The sequence below is a fragment of the Felis catus genome, chromosome E2, assembly GCF_018350175.1.
Source record: "Felis catus isolate Fca126 chromosome E2, F.catus_Fca126_mat1.0, whole genome shotgun sequence".
NCBI lineage: Eukaryota > Metazoa > Chordata > Mammalia > Carnivora > Felidae > Felis > Felis catus.
In genome coordinates, this window is record NC_058382.1 from 43,573,446 (window position 1) to 43,596,637 (window position 23,192).

The window sequence follows — 23,192 nt, forward strand, 5'->3', positions numbered from 1 at the left end:
TAACTTGACTGTAAACAGGAACTCCAGACGTGACCTCAGATACTGCAGTTCAGTATATAAGTGATAAGCAGAAGTGCCTACTTTTGAGTAGCAAGGGAATGATAAACACAAGATTAAGGATGGGGAAAGCAAGAGGCTGGTGTGAGAGCAGAGGTAAATATTGTCAGTGTTCTTTTCTACCTGTTGGATATTAATTTCACTGCTGTTTATTGTATTTAAGTAAAATGAAATAAAGCCATACATAGCCAATGGTGAGAATGGGCCACAAATGAGGTATTTAATCACTTTGGGGCACTGAGGTAAAAGGGAGGTAGAATGTACTGAATTTTCTCCTTTAATTTTTTTTTTTTAACGTTTATTTGTTTTTGAGACAGAGACAGAGCATGAACGGGGGAGGGTCAGAGAGAGAGGGAGACACAGAATCCAGGGCAGGCTCCAGGCTCCGAGCTGTCAGCACAGATCCCGATGCGGGGCTTGAACTCACAGACTGCGAGATCATGACCTGAGCCGAAGTAGGACGCTTAACTGAGCCACCCAGGTGCCCCTGAACTTTCTCCTTTAACTGGGACTCTGGATAACTCATGAGTCCTCGTGTAGGAAGCATGCATGTACTCCTGAACATCAAACATATTTATGATGAATAATTCCAGAGGTAGGAAAGTTCCATAAATAATGCCCAGGTAGGCTTTGGATAGTGGCTCATACAGAACAGACCATGCTGGGGATTCAGGACCTTAGACATAGCAACTCTTAGACATATGATAAGAAAGTTTAATTTCAGAACCAGTGAAGCAGCTGCAAGCATTTGAGATCTTTTGTTTATTTATTTATTTTTTTACATATTTATTTTTTTTTTTGAGAGACAGAGACAGAGCATAAGTGGAAGAGGGGCAGAGAAGGAGACACAGAATCCAAAGCAGGTTCCAGGCTCTGAGCTGTCAGCACAGAGCCCGACGCAGGGCTCAAACCACAAACCGTGAGATCATGACCTTAGCCTAAGTTGGATGCTCAACCGACTGAGCCACCCAGGTGCCCCAGAAAAGATCTTTTATTTCTTATGTCAAGTGTGTCTGTATATCTCCATAGACACAAATTAACTGTACTCTATTCGAACAAAAATTTTTCTTTGAATCAACTTGACACAAATTTGTACATAAACTAGGAAAAACCCAAGAGAGGCTACCACTAAATAACTGGCATATATCACAGCATATCAAAAGACTTCAAAAGGGCCTGCCTGGGTGGCTCAGTCAGTTGAGCACCTGACTCTTGATTTCAGCTCATATCATTATCCCAGGGTCATGGGATCTAGCCCCAAGTGGGGCTCTGTGTTGAGTGTGGAGCCTGCTTAAGACTCACTCTCTCCCTCTCTCCCTCCCTCAAACCCCCTCCCTCTGCCCCTCTCCCCTGCTCGCTCTCTCTCTCTCTATCTCTCTCTCTCTCTCAAATAAAAAATAAAAAAGCCTTCAAAAGGAGTTAACTTTAAGAACTATATTTAGGGGTGCCTGGGTGGCTCAGTCACTTAAGCGTCTGACTTTGGCTCAGGTCATGATCTCACAGTTCGTGGGTTCGAGCCCCGCATCAGGCTCTGTGCTGACAGCTCAGAGCCTGGAGCCTGTTTCAGATTCTGTGTCTCCCTCTCTCTTTGCCCCTCCCCTGTTCACACTCTGTCTCTGTCTCAAGAATAAATAAACATTAAAAAAAAAACTATATTTAAAAATAATTAATGAGGGACATCTGGGTGGCTCAGTCAGTTAAGTATCTGACTTTGGCTCAGGGCATGATTTCATGGTTCGTGAGTTCAAGCCCTGCATCGGGCTCTCTGCTGTCAGCACAGAGCCTGCATTAGATCCTCTGTCCTCCTCTCTCTGTGTCCCTCCCCCACTTGGGCTTTCGTTCTTTTTCAAAAATAAATACACTTTAAAAAATGAGTTATGGTTACTATTTCTTGATAATCATTTTTTGAGCTCTTTGGTAGTATAGTAGTAGATCATTAGTTCTTCCCAATAATTTATGAAAAGTGAATTATTAGCTTCATTTTTAGAGATGTGGCTCAGAAAGCTTAACTATTTTCCCATTGTTATATGGCCACAAACACTGGGACTGGCATTTGAACCCAAGTCTGCCTGAAATTAAGATTGTCTCATGTTCAGTGGTTTCTGAAATAGCTATGATTGATTATAATCTCACCTTTATAAAGACAATAAATAGTAACTCTTGGGGCACCTGGGTGGCTCAGTCAGTTGATCAGTTGAGTGTCTGACTTTGGGTCAAATCATGATCTTGTGGTTTGTGAATTCAAGCCCCACATGGGGTTTGCTGCTGTCAGCACAGAGTCTGCTTCAGATCCTCTGTCCCCCTCTCTCTGCCCCTCCCCCACTTGCACTCCTGTGCACATGCGCTCTCTCTTTCTCTGAAAAATAAACATTCAAAAACAAAAAATTCTAACTTCCTTGTGTCTTCCATGTGTAAGATACAAAACCAGTGTCTAAAAATGTGTTATGTTTTAAAATTTATATCTTGTTTTTGAGTTCCTTTGGAGATGGATCATTCACAAAGAGAAAAATATTTTAAGTGAAAGAAATAATTTTAGGCTGACCAGTTCAGCTTTTTATGGTTTGGTGGGAATTGATAGTTCTGTGGCTTTGTGTGACAGGGTTAACCTCTTGCCATGGATCTTAGCTTTTGATAAAACATAGATTAAATATACTCAAACAGCTTTTCTCTGTTTGAAGATACCTGATTTTAAAAAGGTTTTTTTTTTTTTTTTTTTTTTTTTTTTTTTTTTTTTTACATTACCTACCGTTAGCCTGTCTATCTGGTCAGGAAGAAAAGTATGAAACTCTTTAAGTTCTGGTGGAAGATAGGATAGGGTTGAGAGTGTTGGGTACAGGCAATCTAGCTTTACATCTTTAAGAATCATAATAAATTAAGTCCCTTATAATCATATTGTGTATTTAAAAGCATCTGTAGATGGTTTTATGTAGAATGGGAGTTTTAGGGTGCCTGGGTGGCTCAGTCGTTAAGCATCTGACTTTGGCTTTGGTCACGATGTCACAGTTCATGAGTTCGAATCCCACATTGGGTGAGCATGAGCCCCGCTTCGGGTGAGCTCAAGTCCCACATCATGTGAACACGAGCCCGTGAGCCCTGCTTCTCTCTCTCTCTCTCTCTCTCTCTCTCTCTCTCTCTCTCTCTGCCCCTTCCTCACTTGGGTGCATGCTCTCTCTCTCTCTCTCTCTCTCTCTCTCTCTCTCTCTCTCTCTCTCTCAAAAAAAAAAAATGCTAAAGGTACAACAAAGTACATAGTGAAAATTCTCTCTCCTAGGTACCTAATTGTCCTCTGTATGGACAGTTGGGTTACCAATTGCTTGGCTGTCACCAAAGGGGTATTTTATGCATTCGTAAGCAATTGTGTACATTTTTTCCTTATTTTTACTAGTATAGTATGTATATTGTTCAGCATTTTGCTTTTCCTATATGTTGACTCTTGGACATTTTTCAGAACTGTACTTTTATCTATTTAATAAGTATAATAAATAATTTTTTACAAATTTCATTTCCTACCTTTTTATAGACAACTGTGTATGTTTGTATATATGATAAATTCCTTGAAGTGTTTTGAGAAAGATTGCCAGGTTGTCTTTCATAAAAATTTTACCAATTTATAGGGCACCTAGGTGGCTCAGTTGGTTAAGCGTCCAACTCTTGGTTTCGGCTCAGGTCATGATCTCACAGTTTCGTGAGTTCAAGCCCTGAGTCAGGCTCTGTGCTGGCAGCATGGAGCCTGCTTGGGATTCTCTTTCCCTCTCTCTTTCTGTTCCTTCCCCACTTGCACTGTCTTTGTCTCTCTCAAATAAATAAAACTTTAAAAAAAATGTGGCACGTCACTTAAAAAAATTTTTTTTACATTGCCACTGTCATTGTAAGAGAGTATCTTCACCAGCACAATCTGCTGTCAGACATCTTATTTGCCAGTGGGATAAGTGGAAAATAGTTTCTTGATACAATTTTTTTTTAGTTTATTTTGAGTAAGAGAGAGCACGCACACAAGTGTGCACAAGTGGGGGAGGGGCAGAGAGCGAGGGAGAGTTAGACTCCTAAGCAGGCTCTGTGCAGAGCCTGATGTGGGGCTCGATCTCACCAACTGTGAGATAGTGGCCTGAGCCAAAATCGAGAGTCGGATGTTACCCCACTAAGCCACCCTGGTACCTGCTTCTCAGTATAATTTTAGTTTACGCTTCATTTAGGAGTAAGATTTGTGTACCTTCTCATGTGCTTAAGAGAAAATCTTTGTCACAAATCTGTGATCTCTGATAGTATTTATTTACTTTTCTATTTGATTATTAATCCTTTCTTACTCACTTATAGAATATAGAAGCTCTTTATGTCTTAGGTTCCTTACCTCATTGAGCCTAGGAGTTGACAAAAGTTTTTCCCCAAGGTAACATGAATTCTTTACATAAAGAATTTTTTTTTTGCATTTATATAACTTATAAATCATTTGTTTTGTCTCCCATAGCTTCTATGATGTTGTAAATCTTTGATCAGGAATTTATTTTGGTGGAATGTCTGAGAAATTGATCCTGGTTAGAAAAAAGACTGTAGGGAAGCAAGGGCAGCAACAAGGAGGCCAGGTAAAATGCTGTTGTAGTAATCTAGGCCAGAAATGATGTTTTAGACTGGTGGTGAAATAAGGGGTCTTCAAATGGTCTGATTTTGCATGTATTTTAAAGACAAAGCCAATAGCATTTCCTGAAAGATTCCATATAAAGTATGAGAGAAAAAGTTAAAGATGATACCAAGGGTTGTTTTGTTTTGTTTTGTTTCTGAGAAACTGGAAAGATGGAGTTGCCATCACCTGGTATGGGGAAGGCTATAGATGAAGCAAGCTTTGGAGAAAGATCAGGTGTTCGGTTTTGGTTGTGTTGCATTTAAGATACTTGTTGAACATTCAAGTAGAGAAATCAAGTACTCAGTTGGATGAATGAGTCTAGAGTTTGGAAGTGAGTTTTAGACTAAAGATACAAATTTGAGAGTTGAGGGCATGCAGATGGTATTTGAAGCCATGACACTAGATGAGGTCACTAAGTGATAAGTTACTTGTCTTGCTTTTATCAATCTAAGTACATTATAATTGTGTTTCTTTATAATGTTGTAGAGTGACTGCACATACCTTTCAGGAGATTCTACCTTCTTTGAGTAAATAAGTAAACAGATTCACAGAGATTAAATGACTTCCTTTGGGTCACCATTACTGTAAATGATGAAACTAGCATTCCAAAGCCTTTATTTTTACATGCCCACCAGGCCATGGCCTTGTTTGTATAAACCAGAAATGTCTATATATTGATTAGGTGGGTAAAGAAAGCAGCTTAGTCGAGAGGCAGCTTGGGCAAGTAGGAAATTTTGCTCATCTTTCCACAAACATATTTCAGGATTTGTAAATATTTATTTAATGTTTATTTATTTTTGAGAGAGAGAGTGCATGTGAGCAGGGGAGAAGCAGAGAGCAAGGAAGACAGGCTGTCCCGATGCAGGCTGTCCACTCACATCAGAGAACCCGATGTGCGACTTGAACTCACGAACTGTGAGATCATAACCTGAGCTGAAGTCAGATGCTTAACCCAGGCACCCCAGGATTTGTAAATAGTTAACTTGTTAAAACTTTGAGATGAAAAGGAACAAATTCTGTATTCCAGATTTTAAAATGGTAAGAGGAAGTTACATCTGTCAGGTCTTGCTTTGAGTTAATGGTTAGAGCTGTGAAAACCTGATTCAGTCTTTTCATACAGTGTTTTCCTATGAGAAAACCCAAGATTTGTGTTTGAAATTTATTTTAATGTGGTAAACTGTACATAACCAAAAATTTAGCATTTTAAGTGTACAGGTCGGTAGCATTAAGTACGTTCACAGTATGATGTAACTGTCACCACTATCTTGAGAACTTTTGCCTCACTCTAAACAACAGTTCTGTACCCATTAAGCAATTCTCCCCACCTCCAGCCTGTGGTAACTTCTACTTTCTGTTTCTATGACTTTACCTGCTCAAGGTATCTCATGTAAATAGTGGAATCATACAACTTTTTTCCTTTTAATGTTTGGCTTATTTCACTTGGCATAATGTATCCACAGTTCAGTCATGTTGTAAGCATATATCAGAATTTCTTTCCTTTTTATGAATAAATAATATTAACATTTTATGTATAATCACATACTGTTTATCCACTCATCTGTTGAAAGACATTCGTCTCTACCTTTTGACTGTTGTGAATAACTCTGCTGTGAACATTGGTGTGCAAGTATCTCTTTGAATCTCTCTTTTCAATTCTTTTGGGTACTTAGGAGTGGAATTGTTGGGTTATATGGAAATTCTTTGTTCAACTTTTTGAGAAATTGGTGTTTTTCCCACAGTGGTTGCACCATTTTACATTTACAGTGTATTGAGGGTTCGAATTGCTCTACATCCTTGCCAGCACTTACTAATTTCCATTTTAAAATAATAATAGCCATACTGAATGGATATTAAGTGGTATCTCTTTCTGATTTTGATTTGCATTTCCCTAGTAACTAATGATGCTAGGCACCTTTTCATAAGCTTTTCTTTCTTTCTTTCTTTCTTTCTTCCTTTCTTTCTTTCTTTCTTTCTTTCTTTCTTTCTTCTTTTTTTTCTTCTCATGGTCTTTTCTTGTTTAACCATTTCTATTTGTTCTCTGGGAAAACAGTCAAATCTCATTTTCTCATTGTTTTTTTGTTGTTGAGTTGTAGGAGTTCTTGATACATTTTGGATACTCATCTCTTACTTGATGTATTATTTACAAAAATTTTCTCCCACTCTTTGTGCTCTCTCTTCACTTTTTATTTTTTTTTAAGATTTTTAAAAAAATTTTTTAATCTCTACACCTAGTTTGGGGCTTGAACTCACAACCCAGAGATCAAGAGCCGCACTGTGTTCTACTGACTAAGCCAACTAAGTGCCCCTCTCTCCACTCATGATAGTGTCCTTTGAGGTTTTTAATTTTGATGAAGTCCTTGTAATCTATGTTTTCTTTTATTGCCAGTGCTTTTAGAGTTCTATTTAAATCTCCAGGGTCATGAAGATTTATTTACCCCATGTTTTCTTCTTCTAAGAGTTTTATAATTTTATTATTTTTTTAAAAAAATTATTTTAATAATTATAAGTTTGTTTTTATTATATATTTTATTATTTTATTATATATTTTATTTTTAAATTTATTATTATTTATTTTATTATTATTTTTTATTATTTATTATTTTAATGATCCGGATGCAATTTTAAAAAATTTTTTAATGTTTGAGAGACAGCATGTGAGCAGGGGAGGGGCAGAGAGAGAGAGAGAGAGAGAGAGAGAGAAGGAGAGAGAATTTCAAGCATGCTCCACACTGTCAGTGGAGAAGCCAAGGTGGGGCTCAATCTCATGAACCATGAGATCATGACTTGAGCTGAAATCAAGTCGGACCCTCAACCAGCTGAGCCACCCGGATGCCCCAAAAGTTTTATATTAGCTCTTAAGTCTCTGATCTATTTTGAGTTAACTTTGTATATGGAGTGAAATAGGAGTCCAGCTTCCATTCTTTTACATGTGGATATCCAGTGGAAACATGTATTGTGTGTTAAAAAGACTGCCTTTTCCCCACTGAATGTTTGAAAATGAATTGAGCATATATTGTGAGGATTTGTTTCTGGCCTCTCTGTTCCTTTGGTGTGTACATATGTCCTTATGCCAGTATCATGTTGTTTTGATTACTGTACCTTTGTAGTAAGTTTTGAAATGAGGAAATGAGACCCTTCTATCTTTGTTCTTATTTTCAAAACTGTTTTGGCTCTTCTTGGTTCTTTGAGATTCCATATGAATTTCTGGATTGGTTTTTCTATTTCTGTAAAGATGGTATTGTGATTTTGTTAGGAATTGCCAAAAATTGAATCTGTACTTGGAACAACAAATTGAATCTGAATATTGGGTAATATTATCATCTTAAAAATATTAGTCTCCCAATCCACGAACATGGGATGTTTTCCATTTATTTAGAAACCTTAATTTCTTCCACCAATGTTTAGTTTTCAGTGTACAAATCCTATTCCTCCTTGGCTAATACCTAAATATTTTATTCTTTTTGATGTTATTGTAAATGGAATTGATTTTTAAATTTCCTTCTTGGTTGTTCATTGAAAGTGTATAGAATACAACTCAATATTGTCTGTTGATTTTATATCCTGTAACTACTGACTTAGTTTATTAATGCTAATATTTTTTATATGTTGATTCTTTCAAGCTTTCTATGTGTAAGATCACGTCATTTGTGAACAGAGATAATTTTACCTCTTCCTTTCCAATTTGTATGCCTTTAAAAAATTTCTTTAGCCTAATTGCTCTGGCTGGAAATTCTAGTATTGTTTTGAATTGAAGTGGCAAAAGTGGACATCCTTATCATGTTCTTAATCTCAGGGAAAAAACTTTCAGTCTTTCACCACTGAGTATGATGTGTCATGTATGGCCTTTTTATCATGTGGAGGAAATTCCCTTCTAGTCCTAGTTTATTGGGTATTTTTTTATCTTGAAAGTGAATTGAATTTTGTCAGATGCTTCTTCTGTGTCAATTGAGATCATCTGTAATGTTTTATCCTTCATTCTAATACGTAGTAAATTACATTTGTTGCCTTGCATATCCTGAACCATCTTTGCATTCTGAGAATACATCTCACTTGGCCTTGATGTATAGTACTTTTTTTTTAATTTTATTTTTTTAATTTATATCCAAATTAGTTAGTATATAGTTTAGCAATGATTTCAGGAGTAGATTCCTTAATGCCCCTTGCCCATCCCCCCTCCCACAACTCCTCTAGTAACCCTCTGTTTGTTCTCCATATTTAAGAGTCTCTTCTGTTTTGTCCCCTCCCTGTTTTTATATTATTTTTGCTTCCCTTCCCTTATGTTCATCTGTTCTGTGTCTTAAAGTCCTCATATGAATGAAGTGGTAGGATATTTGTCTTTCTCTGACTAATTTTGCTTAGCATAAGACCCTCTAGTTCCATCCACGTAGTTGCAAACGGCAAGATTTCATCCTTTTTGATAGCTGAGTAATACTCCATTGTATATATACCACATCTTCTTTATCCATTCATCCATCGATGGGACATTTGGGCTCCTTCCATACTTTGGCTATTGTTGATAGTGCTGCTATTAACATTGGGGTGCATGTGTCCCTTGGAAACAGCATACCTGTATCCCTTAGATAAATACTTAGTAGTGCAGTTGCTGGGTCGTAGGGTAGTTCTATTTTTAATTTTTTGAGGAACCTCCATACTGTTTTCCAGAGTGGCTATACCAGCTTGTATTCCCACCAGGAATGCAAGAGATCCTCTTTCTCCGCATCCTCGCCAACATCTGTTGTTGACTGAGTTGTTAATGTTAGCTTTTCTGACAGGTGTGAGGTGGTATTTCATTGTGGTTTCGATTTGTATTTCCCTGATGATGAGTGATGTTGAGTATTTTTTCATGTGTTGGTTGGCCATCTGGATGTTTTTTTTGGAAAAGTGTCTATTCATGTCTTTCGCCCATTTCTTCACTGGTTTATTTGTTTTGTGGGCGTTGAGTTTGATAAGTTCTTTATAGATTTTGGATACTAACCCTTTATCTGATAGGTCGTTTGCACGTATCCTTCTCCCATTCTGTCGGTTGCCTTTTAGTTTTGCTGATTGTTTCCTTTGCTGTGCAGAAGCTTTTATTTTGATGAGGTCCCAATAGTTCATTTTTGCTATAGTACTTTTAATATACTACTGAATTCGGTTTGTTAGTATTTGTTGAGGAGTTTTGCATCTGTATTCATAGGGTGCATTGTGTAGTTTTCTTTACTTGTAGTGTCTTTGTCTAGCTTTGGCATCAGTAATGTTGACCTTGGAATGAGTAGGAAGTATTCCCTCTTCTTTAATCTTTTGGAAGAGTTTAAGAGAGGATTGATGCTAATTCTTCTTCAAGAGTTTTGTCAAAGTTTTTGTGATAGGAAAAAACGAATCAGGTATTTTTTGAATCTGTCAACAATGTTTCAAGAAATAGAAAGCTGTCTTAAGGACAGCTTTCCATAAGCACAGTATGAAACTACCATTGCATAAGCCAACTCATAGAAGTCACTAGGATCTGTTGGCCTCTTAGCTTTGTTCCTGGGCTTCTTTCTTCTTGTTTATGTGCTACTGTACCTTGAATCACATGGTCTATACCTTCATGTCTGTTTTGGAGGATTCAGTTGTGGAAATTGGGCATCCACAGAAAGGAGACTTTTGACTATACATATTCAGTCTCTAAAATACTTCACATGGGGCGCTTGGATGGATTTTGGCTCAGGTCATGATCTCACAGTTTGTAAGTTTGAGCCCTGCATCACTCCCTCTGCTGCCAGCACAGAGCTGCTTTGGATCCTCCAACTCCCTTTCTGCCTCTTCCCTGCGTTCGTTCGTTCTCTCTCTCTCTCTCTCTCTCTCTCTCTCTCTCTCTCAAAAATAAACATTTTAAAAAATAAATAAAATATTTCACATATACTGTAATCCTTAAATCCCCTTTGAAAACTTGGTGAATGATCTCAAGTTTAGTAATAAGCTTAGGAAAATTTTGCCTGTAAACACGAAGAATTTCTGGCTTTTGTGTTTTGTTTTGACTTCTTAATTAAGGCTGCATTTTGCACAGATTGCCTCCTCCTTTATTTTACCTCCTTTATCAACCTAAGACAAGGGTATTGATTATTATTCACAGAGACTATATACAGATTCTCCTCTGCTAAGATAAAATAAGCATTCTTCTAGAGTCTAAAAGGTTAGGTGCTTTTGCTTGAGGTTGAGCAAACAAAGGCTAAAAATAAATCCTTAGAGGCCAAAGGAAGAGGCTTCTCATCCCTTGTGTTGGGGCTCTCTAACTGGCCATCTGAATGTGTTAGCCATTATCACAAAACTGACCAGTGGTGACTCTTCTTGACTACAGTGACTTTTAAACATTTTGGATAGCTTCCTACAATAAGAAGTAAGTTTGGGGCACCTGGGTGGCTCAGTCATTTGAGTGTCTGACTTCAGCTCAGGTCATGATCTCACAATTCATGAGTTCGAGCCCCACGTCAGGCTTGGTGCCGTCAGAGCAGAGCCCACTTCAGATCCTCTGTCCTCTCTCTCTGCCCTTTCCCTGCTCATACTCTCTCTCTCTCAAAAATAAACATTAAAAAAGTAAGTTTTATAGCATGACCTAGTACATAACAAACAAAAATATATATATACAACTAACATAAAAGTCTCAAAGGCCAGTTATTTTTTTAAATTCTTTTTAATGTTTATTTATTTTTGAGAGAGAGAGAGAGAGGGGCAGAGCACAAGCAGGGGAGAGACAGAGGGAGGGAGACAGAATCTGAAGCAGGCTCCAGGCTGTTAGCACAGAGCCCAGCGTGGGGCTCAAACCCACAAGCCATGAGATCATGACCTGGGCCAAAGTTTGATGCTTAACCAACTGAACCACCCAGGTGCCCCTCAAAGGCCAGTTCTTAACTCTTATTAAAGAAGATGCAGCCTACTATGGTCTGTTTTGTTCTATTTCTTTTTAAAAAGATACTGATCTCAACTTGCTGAATTGATTTCATAATCTTGCAAATAAATGTGCACTTTAGTTTAAAAAATATTCCTCCATGACCCCTAAATTTACCTGTGCATGAAGTTTTCAGGGCTTCTGCCCTTACACATTTTGATTCTGTGGCCTAAAGTGGAACACAGGAGTTTCTGTTTTTATTAAGTGATAATTTTGATGTAGCCTTGGGCAAGTATTTGGGAACTACTAATATCCAATATAATATAAACTATTTTGTTTAAAACTAAATATGTCATATAAAATTGCAGAAAATGGGGCACCTGGCTTATTCAGTAGAGTATGTGACTCTTCATCTTGGGGTCATGATTTCGAGCCCCATGTTGGAGGTAGAGTTTGCTTAAAAAATAAATAAATAAAAATAAAATAAAATTGCTGAAACCATCATCATGACCTTTAAAATTATTGCCCTTTTAATTTTAGGAAATCAATCAGCCATTACCTAAATTCTCTAGACTCCAATATTCATATTATCTAATGTAATTTGGTGAGCCATTTTATGTAGTGATTGACAGACAAAGGATGATTAAATTCCTCTATTATAGAAAAAACAGGCTGGGCATGTAGTAGATTAAGTTACTTTCTGGTTTGTTCCATTCAGTAGTGATGTTGTCTTCTTTGACACAGACCAGTTTATGTCTGACTTGGAACACCAGCCATCAGGTTCAGCAGAGAAATGGCCTAACCACAGTGAGCTCTCATGTCCAGCTCCTTTCTGGAGAATCTAGAGGGTGAGTGTTGATTGAAATGTGTCATTGTTTTTATACCCAAGTCTGGTATTTGCATGCAGTGGCTGGATTTGCATGTGCTACAGAGGATGGGGTATACATGGGCATCTTGGTAGGTCCACTCATTATCTTTGGAGCTACACTTTGACTGCAAGACTCTGCTTTTTATTAAAAAAAAAAACTTTTTTAACGTTTATTTATTTTAAGAGAAAGAGTGAGAACTTGTGTAAGTGGGGGAGGGGCTGAGAGGGAGAGAGAATCCCAAGCAGGCTCTATGCTGTCAGGGCAGAGCCCGATCCCAGGAACTGTGAGATCATGACCTGAGCCAAAATCAAGAGTCAGATGCTTAACTGACTGAGCCACCCAGGGCCCCAAGACTCTGCTTTTTATTTATTTATTTAATTTATTTTTGAGAGAGAGAACGTGAGCTGGGGAAGGACAGAGAGAGAAGGGTACTGAGGATCCAAAGCAAGGTCCATGCTGACAGCAATGAGCCTGATGCAAGGCCTGAACCCATGAACCATGAGATAATGACCTGAGCTGAAGTTGGAGGCTCAACTGACCCACCCAGGCACCCCAAAACTACTTTATAAATCGAACCATATTCAGGCTTGTACACTAGTACTTATGAATTTAATCTGGTTTGAGTAGAAAGCAAGTGTTTAACTGAATTTATTAAATCAAAGCAGAGAAGCCCATCTGTAAGAATTCTATGGCTTGGGGGTGCCTAGGTGCCTCAGTTGGTTAAGCATCTGACTCTTGGTTTCAGTTCAGGTCATAATCTCACAGTTCATGAAATCGAAGCCAGCATCAGGCTCTGTGCTGACAGTGCAGAGCCTGCTTGGGATTCTCTCTTTCTCCTTCTTTCTCCACCTCTCTTTCTCTTTCAAAATAAGTAAATAAACTTTAAAAAAATTCTATGGCTTGGGTGCTGAGTAAACTTGGTTGTCAGTCAAGTGTGTAAGTCTGCTCATCTCTGGTCAATCAAGTACTCTTAAGTTTTGACGTGAGACAGTTTGGAATGAAAATAAAGCAGGACATTTTATCCATGTGCCAGAGGAAACCTGGATCCTTTACCCTTGAGCCTCCCCTGTAGACCCATGTGTGCATTACTAATAATTCTTCTGGGACCCCATTTGGAAAGAATCCATATAAGTGAAGTCTGCATGAGGGAGGGGGCTGGGCCTCAGGCCACTCTACCTCAGCCACCCACCAGGAACACAACTCTCCCTCACTATCATGCAGCTCCTTTCTTTGAAGACTCTGAAAGCTTCTGAGGGGTGCCTGGGTGGCTGAGTTTGTTTAAGTATCTGACTTCGGCTCAGGTCATGATCTCACGGCTCATGAGTTTGAACCCTGAGTTGGGCTCTGTGCTGACTGCTCAGAGCCTGGAGTCTGCTTCAGATTCTGTGTCTTCCTCTCTCTCTGCCTGCTCATGCTCACTCTCTTTCTCTCAAAAATAAATATTATGAAAAAGATTTAAAAATTTTTTTTCAACATTTTTATTTATTTTTGAGACACAGTGAGCAGAGGAGGGGCAGAGAGAAAGGGAGGCACAGAATCTGAAGCAGGCTCCAAGCTCCAACCTGTCAGCACAGAGCCCGGCATGGGGCTCAAACCCACCAACTGTGAGATCATGACCTGAGCTGAAGTCAGACGCCCAACCGACTGAGCCACCCAGGCACCCATGAAAAAAAAATTTTTTTTTAATGTTTTTATTTATTTTTGAGACGCAGAGAGTCAGAGCATGAGCAGGGGAGGGGCAGAGAGAGAGGGAGACACAGAATCTGAAACAGGCTCCAGGCTCTGAGCTGTCAGCACAGAGCCCAACGTGGGGCTTGAACTCACGGACTGTGAGATCATGACCTGAGCTGAAGTCGGACGCTTAACCGACTGAGCCACCCAGGTGCTTCCTGAAAATTTTTTCTAATTGAGAAATAGAATAAAGACTCTTAAAGCCACTGAGAACATATGTGATAGAAATTATAAATATATATAATTATAAATTATAAATTTATATAAATTATAAATTAATTAATTAATTGATTGATTGATTATAAATTTATATAATTATAAATATATAAGTTGTAATTCTCAACATGAATTTAAATTTAATGAATTTAGATTTGGAAGAGAACTACCCAGATCTTTATATATGAGATACTAAGCCTCCTGATTAGACAAGGCACCAAAACATTGGCTTCTCCCAGAAACTGAGCCTACCCTGGTCTCACATCACTCTTGTCTCTAGTCATGAGAGGAGTAGAAATAGCAACTAAATTCCTGCATCTGTCTAAGGAGAGTTATAACCTGAAGGTTTTTTTTTTAATTGAAGTATAGTTGACATATAATATTCTGTTACGTTTCAGTTGTCTATCACAGTGATTTGCTATTTTTTTGTTACCATTTTATTTTTATTTATTTTTTATTTATTTTTATTTTTTTTCAATATATGAAATTTATTGTCAAATTGGTTTCCATACAACACCCAGTTTGCTATTTTTATACATTACAAAATGATGCTTGTGATAAGGCTAGTTGCCACCTGTCACCATAAAAAGTTACTACAATATTATTGACTATATTTCCTATGCTGTACATTACAACCCCATGACTTGTCTGTTTTATAGCTGGGAGATTAAGTAATTCACCCTAGTTATATCTCAGCTGAACCAAAGATTAAAGTTTGCTCTCTTTTAGAGTTTACCCCATAGCTCTTCCTTGCATGAAGCAATAAGTAAATTGGTCTTAGTGATCTTGGTAAGAAGCATTTCTGTGGAATGAGGGGATCAATGTATGACTAAGGGGTAAACAGGAAGTAAGAACATAGAAACAGCAGGCAGTGTAGATAACTCCTTTAAGATATTAAGCAATCATAGCACCTGGGGGTGGTTCAGTTGGTTAAGCATCTGACTTCAGCTCAGGTCATGGTCTCACAGTTTGCGAGTTCAAGTCCTGCATCAGGTGAACACAGGGCGTGCTTCAGTTGGGGCCTGCTTTGGGTGAGTCCTGCTTCTCTCTCCCAGTCTTTTTCTCTGTCCCTCGTGGGATATTCTGTCTCTCTCTGTCTCTCTCTCTCCCTCTCTTCCCTCTCCCCCCGCCCCCGCTCCTCACTCACTTGTTCCCTCTCTAAACAAACAAAAAAGCTTTCTTTGCCAAGTCCTCCAAAAAAAAAAAAAAAGTTAAGCAATGAAAGAAAAAAATAGATATAGAGGGTTACATGGAGTCTAGGGTTTTTATTTGTTTGCTTGCTTGTTTAAGATAGACATACCATACTTCTCAATGTTGAGAAAGATCCAGAAGGGAAGGTAGGTAGATCAGTTGAAGAGCTGGAAGAGTGAAGAAAAATTCTTGGAGCGTGTCTTGAAGAGGGAAGCATATAGCATCTGTAGCTCAGATGGTGAATGCGCCATGTAGATTTATGGCTTTGGAGCTCAGGTTAGGCCCCTGGAGGTCAGAAATTTGGGTGTCAACAGTATGTATTTAGAAATGGACAGGGGGGCGCCTGGGTGGCTCAGTCGGTTGAGTGTCCGACTTCGGCCCACATCATGATCTCACTCACGGTCCGGTCCGTGAGTTCAAGCCCCGCATCGGGCTCTGTGCTGACAGCCTGGACCCTGGAGCCTGCTTCAGGTTCTGTGTCTCCCTCTCTCTCTGCCCCTCCCCCACTCATGCTCTGTCTCTCTCCTTCAAAAATAAATAAACATTAAAAAAATTTTTTTTAAAGTGGACAAGACTATTCACAGAAAATGTACAATGTGACAAAAAATAGGTATAAGGAAGGAATCTTCTTATAATCTTAAAATTCTTCTGAATCCAACGTCTTAACGCAAAAAAGAAGTGGTTTTTGATTTGGGGGTTTTATTTTTTCACATTTCACTTTTTGCTGATACAAAAGGATACATGCTGATACTTGAATACACTTTTAGGTACCTGTGTAGTGTTTACTCAGCTGGAGATATATTGTTTTTCTTTGAATAATGTTTTGAGTTACCTTTTTTAGAGGAAAGGTCTGTATGACACTGAGTATAGCATCACACACATAAGAAATTTCTTAAAAAAGAAAGGACTCTCAGTAACAAGACTGATACCCCTCTAGTCAGGTTCATTGAAAACAAGTGTCATAATTTTCCTGTACTAGTATTAAAAGCTAGTGTGAAGGGGCGCCTGGGTGGCTAATCGGTTAAGTGTCCAACTCTTGATTTCAGCTCAGGTCACGATCTCACAGTCCATGAGGTTGACCCCCAAGTCAGGCTCTGCACTGGCAGTGCAGAACCTGCTTGGGATTCTCTCCCTCTCTCTCTACCCCTCCCCTGTTCATGTTGTCTCTTTCTCTCTCAAAAACAAATATATAAACTTTTTTTTAAAGCTAGTGTTAAAAGTAAAAGATCTCTTTTGATCTGTATATATATATTCAGGTTGTCCTGTGGTTGGAAATTGTCTAGTATTCAGGGTGAATTTTAAAATGACTTAGTTAAAAACTTGGTGTGATAAAGCTCAAACTGGTTATTTTGGTTCTTAAAATACTTAATTATTCTTTCTGTGTTACTTTATGGTGGTGAGTATTATTTTTGTTAACAGTATAAGCTAGGTTACTATAATAGAGATTCCAAATACAGTGGCTTTACCACATTGGAAGTTTCTCTTACACCACAGGTTAATCCAGAGATAAGGATTCCTTTATTTCATTGTTCCTCTATTTCCTTAGGTATTGTCAGAGTAGAGTCACCACTTTGAAGCTAGAGGTAGGGGGAAAGGAAGGGAAGAGGTTATTGAGTCTGCAGTGAGTAAAATACACTTTTATTCACATTTCATTGGAAAAGAACAAATTATGTGGCCATACCTACCTATGAAAGGGAAGCTGTGTGGCCATGTGACAAGTTAAATTCAATTACTTAAGAATGAATTAGGACAGTTAGCAGTCTACTATATAGACACCTTCTAAATTTTCAGGAACTTTTTTTTTTCTTTTTTTTTTTGTCTTTAGCTTAAGAAGGTATGTTAATCAAACTTTGATAAATACAGATTAATTCTTCAGGTCATGCCATAAATCAGTGAATTCAGTTATTTAATGTATTTAGTTTAGATGGTATTCTTACAACTCATCAAAAACCTAAGTCTATCTTAGCAAAACTGTTCTAGTATTACTTTATGGTTTATTATTCTATAGTTCTCATCCATTTAAAATCATTTCTATTTATTTCCAAATTTCTCATTTTTTCATTTCAAGTAAAATTCAGAAAATGATTGCAATCTTCATTTTGTTTTTTTGTTTTTTTTTTCAACGTTTTTTTTATTTATTTTTGGGACAGAGAGAGACAGAGCATGAACGGGGGAGGGGCAGAGAGAGAGGGAGACACAGAATCGGAAACAGGCTCCAGGCTCCAAGCCATCAGCCCAGAGCCTGACACGGGGCTCGAACTCACGGACCGTGAGATCGTGACCTGGCTGCAGTCGGACGCTTAACCAACTGCGCCACCCAGGCGCCCCTGCAATCTTCATTTTGTAAAAAATAACTTCTCCAGGGGCACCCGGGTGGCTCAGTCCATTAGGTGTTTGACTTTGGTTCAGGTCATGATCTCAAAGTTTGTGGGTTCAAGCCCCGTGTCAGGCTCTGTGCTGACACCTCAGAGCCTGGAGCCTGCTTTGGATTCTGTGTCTCCCTCTCTCTCTGCCCCTCCCCTGCTCATGCACTATCCCTCTCTCTCTCTCAAAAATAAATAAAACATAAAAAAAAAAAAAAATTAAAAACTAAAAAAAAACCAAAAAACTTCTCCAGGGGTGCCTGGGTGGCTCAGTTGTTAAAACATCCCAACTCTTGATTTCGGCTCAGGTCATGGTCTCATGGTGTATGAGTTCAAGCCTGCATTGGGCTACACACTGGCAGTGCAGATCCAGCTCCCCAGTCTGTCTGTCTGTCTGTCTGTCTGTCTCTCTCTCTCTCTCTCTCAATACATAAATAAATAAGCTTAAAACAATAATGTCTCCATAAAATTGTTCACCAGACAGTACTTTTAACTTGGGGTACAGGGAAGGGAAGAAAAGGTGAATTTGCCAAACTTGGATGAATGTTCATTGCAGTTTCAAGTTGAAATAACACATAAATGGAGTCTAATTATACCCAGAAATACTTTACAAAAATGCTCCAAGATGTTCGGTTGCTTGTTAGAAAGGCCCTTTGGGCTTTTGCATATATGACTGTGTATCTGCCTACTCCAGAAGCAGTGTCTTGGGTTACCCTGCCCCTCTCCCCCGGGTGGTGAGATTTCATACCATACCATGCTTGTCAGCTCTAGCTCTGAAACCTTAAGCTCTAAATAAGAGGCCTTTTGTTACTCAGACACCATATTCTTTTGTGGAGAAATAGTATTCCAATGGACTGGTAATTTGGATAGCAATTTTTGTATAAAAAATTGTTCTTACAGCAAATATTGCTGATGGTTCTGACTGCTTCTGTTGTGGTGGCACAGACAATCCAGGTGTTGGGTTAGTGGGAGTTGATGGCACCTGTCACAAGTGGGCCAAATGCTGTGACCCATATAACCTGTTCACATGGGTGTTGAGGGTTGTTGACTCTTGTTCTATGTTTTTAATTCAGTTTACTCTTTAAAGGAGAGAAATAATAAAATTGTATAGTAGGGGTGTACAACTCTTTCTGCTCTTAAATTGGTGGGAAAAACAAAGCCATCTCACATGCTTTCTAGACTAGGGTTTAAATAAATATATATAATTTATATATATAATTAATATATATATTAAAAGAAAGTGGAAAATGAAGTTGTAAGCCTTAGTATTTTTGAGAAATAACTTAATGTCAAATCACTTAAGTTGTTCACTTGAAACTAATGCAACATGTCATCTATACTCAGGAAGCCCCGCAGCACGCTCTGTGCTGACAGCTCGGAGCCTGGAGCCTGCTTCGGATTCTGTGTCTCCCTCTCTCTTTGCCCCTCCCCCACTCACATTCTGTCTCTCTCTCAAAAATAAATATTAAAAAAATGTTTTTAAAAAGTAACTTAAATATTGTTTTGTAAATATTGGTGATAATTTACATGTAAATTACACCATAAGTTTGTTTACCAGTAATAATTTTAACTTGCTTAAGTTGACACTCAAATTTTGATCACAATGGAAAGATATTTCAGGAATCTAGAGGTAGGCGCCCAAGCCCAAAGCTCCCAGCCTTAGGGAGAAGTGAAAAGCAAAGAAGAGCAGTGGACTCTCTATACCGCACTGCGCTCGAGTCATTGCTAAAGGATGGCAAAAGGACTGCTTTGTTGTAGTTCTGACTCCTTGTCCTAAAATTCATATTCACTATTCACCTGTAGCAATTATTTGAGCATAATTCTTGTTGTTGTTTTCCAAGTCCCCAAATTATATTAAAAGATTAACTTGGCAAGTTAATTTTACTCAGCACTCAGAATGTACCAAGCTCTAAGGGTTTGGTGGAGAACAAGATAGATAATGTCCCTGCCCTACTGGAACTTAAATCTACTGACTAATTATTATGTATTAATATTATGTGTTAAAGTATGTTTGAGTATAGTCAGCTTGAGTGCTTTTTTGTGCAAAATCTTCTTAGCTTTATTATAGTCTTAAATCCCAGTCAAGGAACCTTCCAGATTGCTTCAACTGTGTGAGATTAGGCACAACAGGCAAAAGAACAACAGAACTTTGATAAAGGGGAGCAGAAATAACATAGCTTTGATCAGGCTTTTGCTATAAACAGCATCACCTGGCTACCTTAAAAAATGATGTGTTTATCATCAAAGTGTACTTGGTAAGTGGGTGGATAATGCTGGATATATACCCTCATCCTCAAAATGTAAGCACTGACTTTCTCATAAAGACACAGGAAAACAATACATTGTATTGGGGGGGGTGTCTTTTTATTTTTTTTAATGTTTATTTTTGAGAGAGAGAGAGTGTGTGCACACAAGCAGGAGAGGGACAGAGAAAGGAAGACAGAATTCGAAGCAGGCTCCAGGATCTGAGCTGTCAGCACAGGGCCTGACGCAGGGCTCAAACCTATGGACTGAGATTGTGACCTGAACCAAAGTTGGATGTTCAACTGACAGAGCTACCCAGGCGTCCTGGTTTTTGATGATGATAAAGCACCATTTGTAATCACCTTGTAGTTTTAAAACTTGAACAGTGAGATAATTTAACAATGTTACATGGCAGCTTGGAACATCTCTGAAGTCACCATCCTTGGAAGGGATAAGTGTTGGGAAAAGATGACTGACAGCTGGTACTTGCTTCTAAATTTGGCTTGTTGCCACAGCTGGGAGACCTGTCTAAAATAGACACATAGAGACTGTCAAAATCAAAATCAGATGTCATGTGTTAGTTTTAATAACATTCTCTGGTCCCCTTCCTATCCTATCACCTAGTGAACTTTCAGTATACTAGTTCCCAGTAGTCTCCAAGTAATTGTATTGAATTAGGATCCATTTATTCAGTCATCTGAAATTGATGTTTCCTCATTAGTAAGGTCCTTGCCCTTCAGGAGCTCACAGGCTATTGGAGAGACAGATAAGATGACCCCTACTGATAATCTAATGTGATGTATTATGTTAGAGGTTATGCATGGAGATCATGGGCCATCCTTGGGCTCCCTCTCAGCATGAGACTAGCCCATTGACTTAAACATGGAATCCACACTGAAAACACTGTTCCTTGCTCGCTATGTGGCTTGGAATAACAGGTGGCAACGGCTGCCTTGTCTATTTATGTCCCGTTTATATTCTCTCTTTCCTGACTCCCTCTCCTCTCTGTTAACACACTCATTCTCCCTCCCCTGGCATCAACACATGTGTCTGGATCTTTTGCATCTTCTTTGTCTAAATGATTCCCCCCTCCCCCCCACCAGGTTCTCTACTCTTGGCCTCCAAGAAGTGATAGGTTTTTGGAAATTGATCCCACTATTTACTGAGCAAATTAGGTGAACTGTCAAAGCCTCAGTTAACTGATCTGTAAAGTGGGGTAATAGTTATCTTAAGATGTTGTGAAGATTGAAATAAGATACAAAATTTCAGTTGCAAACTCTCATAGATGCTCAATAAATATGAAGTGAATGTTCCCTTCTGATAGCCATGAGTATATGAATTTGAAAAAAAATTTTTAAATTACCTAAACTGTAAAAAGATTGGATGTTAATATTTGAAAGGGGCGCCTGGGTGGCTCAGTGGTTGAGCATTGTACTCTTAATTTGGGCTGAGGTCACTGTCCCAGGGTCATGGGATCAAACCTTGCATTGGGCTCCTGCTCATGCTGTCTCTCTCAATTCTCTCTCTTTAAAAGAAAAAAAAAAGCTGTTAATACTTGAAGTTTTTTTAAGTGACTATTAGTGTCTTCTTGGCTCTATGATCACATCACATTCTAAGTATAGAACTTTTTTTGTCTTGGCCTATTTTTGTTTATAACAGCTGAATTGAGATATAATTTATTGCTATAAAATTCACCCTTGAGAATATACCATTCAGTGGTTTTAGTATATTCACAGAGTTCTGCAGTATCACCACTATCTCATTTTAGAAAATTTTTATTACTCCAAAAAGAAATCCCATACCTGTTAGCAGTCATCCCCCATTTCTTCCTCACCATAACTCCTCTGTCAACCACCTATTTTCTGTCTGTGTGGTTAGTCAGTCCTGGCTGTTTTATACAAATGGAATCAGACAATATATGATCTTTTGTGTCTGATTTCTTTCACTTAGCATAATTCTTTCAAAGTTCACCTATGCTGTAGCATGTATTAGAATTTCATTTCTTTTTATTTTTTTCTTTTTATTTTTTTAACGTTTATTTATTTTTGAGACAGAGAGAGACAGAGCATGAATGGGGGAGGGGCAGAGAGAGAGGGAGACACAGAATCAGAAGCAGGCTCCAGGCTCTGAGCCATCAGCCCAGAGCCCGATGCGGGGCGCGAACTCACAGACCACGAGATCGTGACCTGAGCTGAAGTTGGACACCCAACCGACTGAGCCACCCAGGCACCCCTTCATTTCTTTTTAAAGCTGAATAGTATTTCCCTCTATGGATAGCCCATAATTTGCTTATCCATTCATCACCTGGTAGGTATTTGGGTTGTTTCTACTTCAGGGCTATTATGAAAATGCTGCTATGAATTTGTATTCAGGTACAAAGTTTTTTTGTTTTTTTGTTTTTAATGTGTATCTTGAGAGAGTGTGCAGGCATACAAGTGAGGGAGAGGGGGAGGGAAACTGAGAATCCCAAGCAGGCTCCACACTCAGCTCAGTGTGGAGCCTGATGTGGGGCTCAATCCCACAACTATGAGATGATAACCTGAGCTGAAATCAAGAGTCAGATGCTCAACCAGCTGAACCACCCAGGCGTAAGTTTTTATGTGGACGTATGTTTTCAGTTCTTTTGAATATAGGCTTAGGAGTATAATCTTCAGTTGACAAAGCAAAGAATTTTCATTTCAAAGCAAAGAATTCTCATGATGAGAGAACTGAAGGTTCTTACTGAGGGGGACTTCGGGGTTTTCTTTCCATACTCGTTTCTTAAGATTGGAGTTTTTTGTATTAGACCTCACAGAGCACTATGCTTCTAGGAATGCTTGGCTTGTCACAGAAACCAACAAAAAGCAAGGTGCTCGCTTCAGCAGTGCATATACCAAATTTGGAACGATACGGAGAAGATTAGCATGCCCCCTGCGCAAAGATGACATGCAAATTCACAAAGTGGTCCGTGTTAAAAAAAAGAAAAAAGCAAGGTCTTTGCTGAAAGGATGAGAAACAATAAAAAAGGCCCATATAGTAAAGAATGGTTTATTAGCGTAACAAAATAACTCCCAAATCTC

At 38.6% G+C, this 23,192-nt stretch overlaps 1 protein-coding gene and 1 non-coding gene across 6 annotated transcripts in view; both read left to right on the forward strand.

Moving 5' to 3' along the window:
- The window catches only part of NFATC3 (nuclear factor of activated T cells 3), a 137,443-nt gene that overhangs the window by 111,565 nt on the left and 2,686 nt on the right, over positions 1-23,192 (forward strand). For 3 of the 5 annotated variants that reach the window (XM_045047053.1, XM_045047054.1, XM_045047055.1), the window contains one exon: positions 12,238-12,367. The exons of 1 other annotated variant lie outside the window; for it this stretch is intronic. In XM_045047053.1, the coding sequence (XP_044902988.1) occupies positions 12,238-12,367 (130 nt within the window). The remainder of the gene's footprint in view (positions 1-12,237; positions 12,368-23,192) is intronic. One more of the 5 variants, XM_011290092.4, reaches the window with a different exon arrangement.
- LOC111558182 lies at positions 22,982-23,088 on the forward strand. Its single transcript, XR_002738768.1, has one exon. It is a non-coding gene; the product is annotated as a U6 spliceosomal RNA (small nuclear RNA).